The sequence below is a fragment of the Melozone crissalis genome, unplaced genomic scaffold (assembly GCF_028551555.1).
Source record: "Melozone crissalis strain CALT ecotype California unplaced genomic scaffold, PUWL_Pcris_2 ptg000033l_1, whole genome shotgun sequence".
NCBI lineage: Eukaryota > Metazoa > Chordata > Aves > Passeriformes > Passerellidae > Melozone > Melozone crissalis.
Genome location: NW_026535811.1, coordinates 11,164,410 through 11,176,583, shown reverse-complemented (window position 1 = coordinate 11,176,583; position 12,174 = coordinate 11,164,410). Strand labels below are relative to the sequence as shown.

The 12,174-nt window shown below is 45.5% G+C and overlaps 1 protein-coding gene across 2 annotated transcripts in view; it reads right to left on the bottom strand.

The window, feature by feature from the left end:
• Nucleotides 1–12,174, bottom strand: part of HIPK2 (homeodomain interacting protein kinase 2) — a 127,327-nt gene that overhangs the window by 29,555 nt on the left and 85,598 nt on the right. For both annotated transcript variants that reach the window (XM_054281847.1, XM_054281848.1), the window contains exons 3-6: nt 5,649–5,772; nt 3,466–3,585; nt 2,705–2,791; nt 785–969 (exon numbers count right to left, since the gene is read on the bottom strand). In XM_054281847.1, the coding sequence (XP_054137822.1) occupies nt 785–969; nt 2,705–2,791; nt 3,466–3,585; nt 5,649–5,772 (516 nt within the window). The remainder of the gene's footprint in view (nt 1–784; nt 970–2,704; nt 2,792–3,465; nt 3,586–5,648; nt 5,773–12,174) is intronic.

The following is a 12,174-nucleotide window of genomic DNA, read 5'->3' as shown; positions in this document are numbered from 1 at the left end:
TCTGCTAAGTGCTGTAAAGCAGGATGTTCCAAGATAAGTGTCCTGAATGCTTTGTAAAACTCCCACTATGTGTCTGCCTTCTCCACTTACACTGAGAAGCCTGTCCCTGTGTGAACTGGACATGGGCAGTGGGCTGGGGACAGGTACCCTGAATTTCAGGCTGCTGTGCTCTGTGATGCAGCCTCAGGAGAAGGGCAGTGAGGCTTGAAGATGTGACTTCTCATCTTCATCAGGCAGTGGAGCCTGTCCTCATTCTACATGTGTCAGATGAGATCAGAACGTGGTATTTAAGGTGACACAGGTGGACAACAACCAAGCTGAAATCTGAACTCCTCATCCTGGTGCTTATGCCTGTAAAACAGCCTGCTGCAGATCAGCTCTTCCCTTAAAAAGCAAACAGCCCCAAGCTGACTCCTGGCACGATGGGAAGGGTCGGCTCCCCGCTGCAGATAAGGTTGATTACTCCAGTAACAATCAGGACCATATTACTTTGAAATAGACTGATACTTTCAGCACTAATTGCATAATTTCTCCTGCATTTTAATGCAAAAATATGTAATTACTGAATATTTACATAATTAATGTAGCACACACTGCAGCGTTTTAAATGCCAAGCACCTACAACACAATTCTTGCAACCTTGAGTTGGCAATCATCTTTTTCTTCTAAGCAGGAAAAGATTAAAACTTAGGGATTAAACATCTTAAAAACCCCTCAGATACACTTGGTCTCCACCACAACCAGCTCTCCTTTTCAAAACCCAAGGGGAACAAAAGCCACGTACTGTGTGCTGTGAGGGAAGTCGAGCAAGTGCGTCATGGTGACAAAGGGGTGGCTCAGAGTTTCGATGGGGGTTATCCTCTTATCCGCGTCTATCGTCAGCATCTTCTTCAGCAGATCTATGAACTCCCGCCGGTCTGCCTTCTCCACCAACATATCGCTGCCCTCCAAATCCGTTGTCATGTTCACCTAGAGGAGAAGGGACAGGAGTGAGTGCTGAAGGGGAAGAGCACATGGTCAGGTCTCCGGCAAAATGTGTTCACTCCTCCTTGGAGCACACGCCCTGCCAGCCTCCCTGTCCAAAGGAGCAGCTGCTGAAGAGCCACGCTGTTGGGAAAGATGAAACAGCAAAGCCTTATAAATATGATTGTCTGGCAAAAGATTTTGAGAATATGGAAACTATAAGCGAGATTGAAGTGAAAGCAAGCTTTGAGATACCTTAGTTGCTGAACAACTGGAAAACAATGGTGTGGTGGACTGAAGGTAATCCCCTTTTGATGAAACAACACCCTCTGCTTGCAGACAGGCCCAAGGGTCACAGCAGACCCTACTAGCTTGGCAGAAGGGGTCCAAAGAGTAGTTTTTAGGGTTTAAAATGTAACACAGTATGGTAATGTAGTGTTTCTCATAGGCTGTATGTAAATGCTATAGGATTTGTATATTATACTAGATTGGTTAGGGAGAATCAGAATATTCAACACAGAAGAAGATTTATTGTATTGTAACGGGAACTTAGCACTCTTACCCCTTTTACTCTCTAATGCTTTTGCTCTCTTACTCTCTTTCCCCCTAATCCTCTCTACCCCTCTCTTCTCTCTGGCCTGCTCCGAGCTGTGGCTGGCAGCTCCAAACAGGGCCCTGGCACCCACCATCTGCAATAAACCACAAGTTCCACGACCTGGCTTCAGAGATCTCTCGTCTCAGTCCGTCCCGACCGTCCTACCCCCCGATGCTCCTACACCATGCCAGGCTCCGTGGTGGCCACTCATCTGGCTGGTGCATGTCACAGCTCCAGACAGACTCCTAAGTGTTCAGCTCGCCTGGGTCAGTGGCTAATGAAACACTTAGTCACCCTCCACTGAGGATGAACAGCTTCCATGTGGTAGCACGCAAGCTCTGATAATCACAGTATTTATCATATGCTGTGCCATTAGATACTTATCTATGTGTCCTATGAGCAAAAAATATATAAAACACATAAAAATTGTCAGTACGTTTATGAGAAACATCCCATTCATGTATCAGGTGCCAGGAATAAAGACTTGTTATATTATTTCATTAATTATCCGGTCTCCTCAGATTCCAGTCCTCCCTTCCTGCATGCTTACATGTTCTACTTGCTACAATGTCTAGACCTTGCAAGCACAAACTCCAGTTTGGTGCTAGTGTTGGGCCAGTTTAGCACACTGGTTTGTCAGCACAAACTCCTGTCACAGGAGTGGTTATGCTGGGATTAGCTCTCACAACGACAGGGAACTGACACAGGGAATTAGTACTTCCCATTCTTCCCCCAGCCAGCCACATTTTACAGCGAGCACACTCTTCTGTGGCCATGGTGAATATTTCCACTTTATTCCCTTTAACAAATGGGAATATTAAAGCACAGAGAAAGCAAGTGACCTGCCAGTGGTCATACAGAAGAACACTGGAAAGACAAGAGAAAATGCAGGATTTGCACACTCAAGAGACATGCCTTAGCCACTTTCCAAGGCTTCTTTACTACAGCACACACACCCCTAGGAGTGACTGTGCGCAGTCACTCCTACAAAGCAGCACATAACAGCGAATTTCATAGGCATAATCCTGGTGTTTTTCAGGAGTTGGCCCCAGAATAGGATACACAGAGAACTTGCATAATTCCTTTTTATTAGTGTTGCTGGAAAGCATGCAAACAGTCTTGCTGGTTACTCACCAATGCTCTTACCTGTGCCATATCATCCAAACAGTTGAAAATATACTTTCTTGCTTCCTTGGACTTAATCCCCGTCTCTGCCTCATGATCATCTGGCGTCTGCTCAAAACAGGACACAGACATTGACCAACACTGCCCTGCAACCAGCTGCAGATTATGTGCCACTTCCCACATGTGCCTCATCCTGTCCTCATCAGGGACCATCCTGCCTGACCAGACACCATTTACACCATCTCCACCATGCTTATGTGACATCTTTTATGTCACAAGGTGATTTATCTCTTGTTTCACTTCTGAGGGTCCTCCCAACTACGGTGGGTCTCCTACATCCACCCTGGTGCTGAGGTACAGCATCCCATCCCAGCCAGAAGCATACTGGCCTCTCTCCTTGGGGACAGCATGCAGCCAAACCCCCTGGCACAGGACACTCAGGGCTCACCTGCTTTACTCAAGGTTTTGACTGTAGAACTAAAATGCTTGCCTTTTTCTCCCCCTCCACAATGAGTTAGATATTAGAGCAAAGTCTGCCCACTACGCACCAAATAATTGACTACTAATAGGAAGATTTCCAAATCAACTCTGGATTTCAATTTCCTACAATGCCAAGCAGGTGAATTATGGGCTCCAAATTTTGGGGATGGCAGTTTTACCTTGGGCAGTACCCACCCCTATGTCTGTGCTGCACTGCAAAAAGCAGAAACTCAGGCTCTGAGTGTCTCCTCACTTCCAACCAACAACTGCAAGGTAAAAGAAACAAGGGAATGTCTTCCTACCTTCAGTCTCCACAAGGGATATGGTGAGTCTGTATCCCTGTTGAAAAACCTCGTGGTCTTTGTCCCTGCACTTAACAAGTACTCTGCTGGTAAGCCCTGTGTCTGTGAAATGTAGCGAATCTGCAAGACAAGGATGAGAGGTTACTGTTCATCCTGTGAAGGTCTCTGGAGGTCTTCCTTGAAGGAATTCAGGAGGCATTTGAACCAAGAGAACAGACAAAAAAAGATGTAGCATGTAGAGAAACTTCATGCCATAAAACTCAGTGCAAGGAATGAGAGGAAGAGAATTTCTGAATGGAATTCCCTTCATTTATCACATACATCACTGGAAACTCACACTTAGAGTGCACTCCCACAAGTCCTAAGGATGAAAAGAAGAAAGTTCCTAAATTTATAAAGTCCAAAGAGAAGGACCCACACAGTGATTTCAATGGGATGTCTCAACACTTTGCACCCTCTCCAGGACGTCATTTCAGCAATTTTATATTGGCTCTCTAACTTCTGCTGGTTTTCTTCCACCTGAGCACACAGTCTGTCCTAGGAGCATCCTGAAGTTCCAAACAGGATTATGAAGTGACTGCCTTTGAACTAAGGTGAAACATACACTCAAACCAACTGATGGTATGGAAAGTACTTGTCTCTACTGACTACATGACGTTATTTGGGATGCATCCACAAGCATGACCTCATTGGCACCCACACAGCTAAAAGATACTCTATTTCTTTTTTCAGAATCTCAAACTTTTATTTATTTATAAAGGAGAAAGAGTCTGTGATTACACAATTAAAGACTAATGTCACACATGCCTGAGGTGCCACACAAAACCTTAACTTTGGCACCTCCTGTCTCCTGCATGGCTTCATTCTGCAAAAATTGCTGCAAACTCTGCAAAACTACTAAAACCAGTCACCTACTCTCAAAAATGCTAGGCAAGAATGGAAAGTGTTTTTGAGAGAAGAAACAGAGAAGGATAAAAACATTAAATATGTGAAGGCATAAAAGCATAAAGAGCAGCCGTGCTTTCAATCACTTCCTAGCACTCAGGCCCTGGTTCACTGTGCATGGCTTGCTCAGCTCTGCAGCTCCTTGGGTCCATCAGAGCTCACACACCTCAGAGGCACCTGGATCCTGCCAATCCCAGCCAGGATCAGCCCCTATCCCTTCCCCAGCTCCCCAGGAGCCTGGTCACACTTTACCAGAGGAAGCTTTGTGCTGGGCAGTTAAGCTGGCCACTAAGGTATGGTGATTTCTTTTCCAGCTGTGGGTTTTATGGCTTTTGGGGTGCAATGGGGAAGAGAAAGAAATCTACTTTTCATGCTTGGTATGCGATTTTCAAACGCTTGTAAGTTTCTCAGCTACATTTGATTTCCTTTAGAGTCACTAATAGCCCTGCTCTTTGCTGCAAGTTATTTCCCCTGCCAAATTTTACCTTTAGAGCTCTGATTAAAAAAAATACTGGTTTCAAAAGAAAAGTCAAGAAAACATTTCAGTATGTGAAAAACTTATTTATTTTCCTGCCTTTTTTTTTTCTTTCCTTTTTTAAAAAATTTATTTCCTAAAAGAAAAAAGACCCTTTTCAGGCTGCATTTTCAGACAGCTAAGATCAGCCTGAATACTGTGGGAATGCAAAGCATTCTACAGCCCTGGCTCTAGCTGCCGCTGCATTATCGGTTTTAGGACTACAAAAAGGGCATGAAAGCCTATAGGGAGAAAAGGAATGACAGCTTATATTAACTGGAAACCTACATCAATGCCAACATTCTCCTTCTTGTCATTGCTTTTAATATGCACTCTCATAAAAGGGGTTATGAAATGCAGCTGAGTTCATGCAGTTTCTTCTAACAAATAAGGCTTTATGCTGCACTTGCTGTTACAGCAGAGAACGGGTGCCTGCTCTGCTCAGTGAGGAGGGACATGCACAGAGCTCTCCAGTCAATGGCAGCATTGACTCTTGATTGAGATTTCACTCAGGCAGCCAGGTCTTAAAAGCCAGCGTACCAAGCTGCACACTGGTTTACCTGGAACAAACACCCAGGTGCATAATGACAATGTTGACTTGGGAGAGCAAGAAATACAGATCCATCATTACCCAAAGTGAAAAAGTTGGCATCTGCTCACTCTGACAGGAGAAGAGAAAGAGATGTGTGCACTTACCAGCACCCAGGGCAATATCCACACCCACCTGATCATACTCTGAAGCTCCTGGGTACAAGGGCCAGCCCAAGAACAGCTCTGCAATGACACATCCCAATGACCACATATCGATTGCTTCACAAAAGGGTAAACCGAGGATGATTTCAGGGGCTCTGCAAAGAAAGAGGTCAGAAAACATCAGCAAGGAGGGGCAGACCTGCTCAGCTGGCTTTGGGCAGCTGGTGCCCACTGTGACACTCACAGAGCTGCCACCAACAAGTGTCACTGCTGTGACAGAGCTGAGGGACTCACTGGTCACTGGCACAGTGCCTGCTACCCAAACATCACTCGGTGAATATTTAGCCTTACAGAGGAGTACTGTGGCCTTATACAGCCAAGAGACAGCCTTATATCTGGCAGCACTTTGTAAAGGAGGGAACTACCCCTGCTTTCATCCAGCAAGTGGGAATATGAAGGCACCCAATCAAGCCCCCAGTCGAGGCTCTCAGGGCCAGCTCGCTGTCCTGTGGAGAACTGTGCAGATCCCCTGCAGTGAAGCATCCTCTGTTCACACAGCTCCGTGGGCTCACAAACAGCCAGACATTAAATAATCATTACAGGACTGGTATAAAAGGATTACCGACTTTTTAAACAAATAGCTGTAACAATAAAACAAAGAAATAATTTAATTAGATCTATTAGACCTAAGCCTTTTCCTCAGGAGGAAGTAGCCAAGAAGCCTTCCTTTCCCAGTCTGTCCCAGGCATCTGATTAGATTTCCTTTTCCCTTTCAGCCCAAACAGCCAAAATGCAGCAGCTCACTGGCTCCAGGAGATGACACCAAAGCACCTCTGCTCCCTCCCCTTCCAGGGGCAATCTGTCCCACTGCCTTGGGGTGGTTGGAATCCATCTCCACTGATGCTGAAAAGGTCTGTAGGATGAGGTTAGATGAACTTGCTCAGCTCCAGTGGCCAAGGTGAGATGAGATGAATCCTGGCCTATGTGCCCCAAACGTTCTGCATTTCAAAAACTTCTGTGTGAAAGAACCAAAAATATTTTCCACATACTAAAAACCTTATCACACAAACACCTTCCTTACTTATCCCACCTCTGCCTAGATGTCCACATGCAGTTATATGACACAGTTCCTATTTATACAAGAATCTCCCAAAGCTTCTCTCCCGTTCTTGCAATGCTTCTAAAGCCCCAGCTTCTGGTGTCATGGCATGTACAGCAGAAGAATAACTTACTCACCCATACTCCTCTAACTATAAAGAAAGAAAAACCAGAAGACAGATAAAATAAACACACACTGATTTAAAATTTTCATAATTTTAAATACAGCCTTGGGATTTCTCAGGCCCTTATGCATATTTTGGAAATGCCTGGGGTTGGCTATTGAGCAAATCAAGTGCCACCAAGCAAAGCTCGAAATAGGACCCATGGTTCCCAGTTCCCCATTTGTCATCAGGATAAGATCTGACACTAGTGAGATCATACTAAGGATTACCAATTGCAGTGGAAAATATTATGTTTTAATCACACTATTACATAGTCATGTCAAGACAAGTCTTCAGCCAAGAAACCAAGCAAAATGGTGATTTTTTTCCAAAGAAGCAAAGACTCTGTAGCAAGAATCCCAAGTTTTAGGAGACTTGTAATGATAAAAGTCCCAAACTACCTCTTCTTAAACCAGCAACGCCAAACATAAAAATTACAGGAAATTCTGGGATTTTCAAGTTAGAATTCTTTGTGCCATTCCCACAAAAACAAGTCAGAAACTTAAAAAGTCTTTACCCCTTCTAGCTTCATCTGTGCTTATCATTGTCATACCCTACTCCTCTTTAGCCCACTGTGACAAACTTTTTATTCTAACAGCAATCTCTCCTCATGAACAAGGGGTTAATTTTCCTCCTTTCCTCCCTATTCCGTCATCCCTGTCATCCCTACACACTACCCGACACCTAGACAAAATGCAGAGAGAAAAAGACAGCTATGGTGACCTGAATCTCATTACTATGTAAATCCTGCATTCAAAGCCATCTGCCTCTCCCTGCCTGCCTTCCACATTGTGAGGGAAATGTCCCTGGTCACTAATGAGAGCTCAGCCACAAATCGCCTCAACTTCAGATCCCTCCCACTAACTCAAGTGGAGGGGTGGACTGTAGGGATATTCCCAATGTGATTTTGTGTGGAAAACTCCCTGTGCATAAAAAACTACTTGCACTGCTGTCATATGCAGCACACACCTCCCCTCCTCTCTCCCCACACTTAGGCTGCCAACACCTTCAGACCCCTGCAAGAAGGGATGACCTAGAATTTGAGGCTCCAAAATCTCTTTTTTTTTTTTTTTTGTCTCCTGTCAAGTGGGTTTACCTGAAAGCCCCACTTTCTGGAGTAGTAAGGAGAGAATTCCTTTTTTACACACAGAAGTTTTCCAACTCCGCTATTGGGGAGAAAAGCACAAATCTATGTCCACATTATTTAAACCGAAAGAGTGCAACTAAACAGAGCATCACTCATTCCATGAATTCTAACAATGGTGAGAATGCCTGTGGGAAGGGGCTACATCTAGGTGATAGGCTGCCTTACACACACCACAGCCACCACTTGCTGTGGTTTTCTCCCAGCCTTCATGTAATCATTGTGATTTTTCCATGGAGAGGGAGTGGCCCTAAGACAAAAAAAGTCTTGTTAACTTAATTAAACAGTCACTAAGACACCTCAAGAACAACAGGTAGTGGATGCCACATAGGATTCCAGATTTTCAACGAGCAGATACCTCCTGTTTGGTTTGAGAAAGACGGAGCTGCAGTCACCAGGAGCAGTGCTCTGCCTGCCTGAAATGGCCAATGCCAAGCATTTTGGGGCTGGATGCTATGAGCTCTGTAATGAAATAACCTGTCCACTGACAGAATACCTTTGAATCTCCACTGTGATGGATATTGTTCTTTATTCTCAGTTATGGATGCATACATCCTTCTGCACATGGTATCTAACATACAACTCCTCTCTTTTTCAACATAAGCATGTCAGTTTTTTAAGACAAGGTGAGATCTTGACTTCCATCACATGTTATGGCACAGAGTTCCACAGGCAACCTTCTGCTTTCAATAGCATCTTAACTCAGCTTTTTAAAGCTTGATTTTCCTTCATCAGGTTTAAATTTGTCACCTCTCAATTTGTGTTCACATAGATTGGTTTAGAGGTGAAGATGGAAATGATTGCATCACCTGTCCTTTACCACAAGCTGCTTTTATATCTTTGCCTTGCTTTCCCATGTCTGCAGCAGCTTCTGCCTTCTCACTGTACCATCCCATGGATGTTTCAATCCCCTTCCACTGCCTGACCCTGCAACTCCTCTTCCTGACACAACTGCTTGGAGACAGGCTGAACAACCCTAGAAAGAGTTAAACACCAGGATATTCCCCAGACTTATTTTACACTATTTGCAGAATGCTTTCGCGTTCCAGTCTTCCCTAAGCTTAATATTTTGTTTGCTTTTGGAGTGACACAAGGCATTTCAGCAGATGTTTTATCTGGGAGATCCTCTGAGACACACAGTCCTTCCTCCAGAGAAGCTGCAGTTAATTTAGGACATAGAATTATGCAGAAATAGCTCATTTTTTCTCTTCCAATGTTTACTGCCTTTCGGTACTGCACTGATCTAGCATAATGTTTTCTGTAATCTAGATCAAGTCCTTTAAATGCTCCTTGCTCTTTTCTGCAGCCTAACCTAAGACAGTATGTGGTCTATTCATGCTTGAACATTTCACTACTTTTTACAGATAATTATTACATTAAATAACTCTGGTCCTAAAATGCACATGCAGTCCACTCCACAACTGACCCTTGTTTTCCTAAAAGCACTCAGATTTAGCTCAGCAAAAAAAAAGGTGTAATTTTCTTTCCCAAAGGGAAAGAAAACAGTTTCCATGTCTTCAACAGTTCTTGTGTGGGATTTCTGCATTCTGCAGCTGCTAGCACTGTGTGACAAGGGAAAGTGCCCTATGAAGATGTGCACATTCAAGTATTGCAATCATAAATGGGAAGGACAATTCATGTGGCAGCAGATCCTCCCAAACAGCACTGAAATCTTCAGCAGATCTCTCCATAACTACACAGAGAAGTATCTTCTGTACCAACAATACAGGTTTTTTTAACACAGACCCACCAAACCCTTCGATTGTGGTGAGGGATCCTGTCTGACAGCACACAGTGGAGCCAGCTGCCAGACACCTCAATGCGTGCAGGAACATCCCCAGCTCCTGCTCTCCATCCATTTCTTGGCTGTGCATCTGCAACACTCCTGGCACAGCAAGTCCTGCCTCCAGTACAAGGCACGCAGAAGGAAGACAGAAAACTTTGCCCTCCTGTCCTTCCTCTCCCATGAGCTGCTGCCTTCAATGTCTTCCAACAAAATGCCCTCCCCTTCTGTATGCACAGGCACAACCTGTTCTACTCCTCACACAAACCTCACCAGCACAGACCAAAGCTTTAGAAACCACTTGCCACCAGCCTGGGAAAGACTGAAGAGCCCTGCCAAGAGCCTCTATCTCTAGGACAAAAGCAGCCATCCCATGCCCACTTCCCACATCCCTACTTGTTACTTGCCTGGACAGCAAAGGGTGACCTGCTCCTCGGCTCAGCAGTGAGTCCAGTCAGTCCCCATCCTTTGGAGCCCAGCTGAAAGTGCCTGTGTACACCACAGAGCTCTGGTGCTGGTGCCCTGGGCAGCAGGGTCCCCGTGCTGGCAGCACCTGCAGGTCCCCAGAGGCAGCAGTGCCACCTCATCATTTGCTTGCACCTCACACACGACCTCGTCCTGCTCTCAGGCCTGCTGCTGGCAGAGTATTTACTTTAGCAACCCTGCTTTGTGGCAGGGTAATTTCATTGTCTGGTGTTTCTGTCAGGAAAATTAATTACCAGTCTAGCTTGCTGGCTTTTTCACCCACACATCACAGGACATTAAAAACAGATGCCAAAAAAAATTCATTTCCACAGACTCGGATTCCGAGAGCTGGGCTCTTTCTGAATTTTAAAACTTCCCTGCAAACTACCCTCCTCAGGGATAATTTACCACCTTTGGTAGGATCTCATGGCCAAGTGTGATAGTCTCAGCTGAGTCCTTCATGGACAAGTATAACCTCAGACAAAATATAACTCAAAGCTTGATGCTTGCTGGCACCTTGAGCAGAGAGTGCTCCTGCTCCCAGAAGAAGGTTGGGGGCAGCTGGAGGCAGTGCAGACAGAGCTCCAGGGAAGATGTCTCTGAGCTGAACACACAGCTCCTGTCTCACTTGCTAAAGCCTGAATGCTGGGAAGCAGCAGCTTTCACATCTCCACTCAGGAAGCCCTGGGCAGAGGCAGAGAGGCAGGAGCTGAGCTCCTCTGCCCAAGCAGGGATGCACTGACCAGCTGCACACCCAGGGCTTCACCCCACTCAGAGCTCAGGCTTCCTCCATGCACCAAGATACCACTCGTGAGGACAAGGAACTGCATCCTTTGTGTGTCTCACAAAGCAGTTTTTATTCAAGTGATGGAGCTCTATCCTCCTCTCAGATGAACCCTTTCTTTGGCATCTTTATGGACTCTCATACCTGCTCACTTGACTCTTGTATTTTGTGGAGGTGTCCACCTTTTATTGCCATGTACTGTAGAATGCAGAGTACCTTTAACTCTTAGGTAATGGAGGTGGAATGCAAAGAGAACCTTTTTTTTTGTTCCCCTGTACTTCTCAGACTCCAAATAATTTCTTAAATGAAAGGATGTAAAAGGAGACAGGCTCATATTCTGGAAGTAAAATATTACAGTTGCTATCTCCCTCACCCCTCCCACCTCTCCACTCACACAGACACCTGGAAGGGATGCAGACATCAAATATGGATGACCCCCAGACTAAGGCCATCCTCTGCTCCAGGGCTGGGCATCTGCAGACTTTTGTGTCTGTGATAAAGGCAGCCACCAGGGCCAGAGCATAACACACCTACAAGCACCAACAGCTCCTGCTCGCTCACTCCCCATCCCATGAACAGGAGAGCAGCTCCAGGCCCCACAGTGTCACTCAGCAGGGCAATGCTGGGTTCACCCTCATTGCTGTATTTCTGCATTTCTTCTGCACTCCTGAGCAAGGGACAGGCCTGGTAGACAAGACTCCTCCCAAAATATGCAAGCACACTACACCTTTCAGATTCCAGCATAAAGTTCCAACCACAGAGAGGCCAGTCAGCACAGGGTTATTCCTGAGGGAGGGAAAGGACCACAGAGGAATGCCACAGAACACCGTTTACCCACATATATCTATTGGTTTGAGTGATAAGGAAGGACAGTGCCACTACAGGGCTCCTAGCAGGCTCTGTATCTCACAGGTCAAACACAGGTACACCTGGTTCCTGGGTGTAAGGACTGTGGGTGTAACCAGAGCCATTTCCAAGGCTGCCAGACCACCTGTACAACCTCCACTAGAAGGGAGCTCCAATACTGCACTGCTCACACTGCTCTTGCCCATCCCTCAAGATTAGTCTGCAACACCTCAAAAAATATCTGAATCAGCTCAAAAAACTAGAAGCTGGATT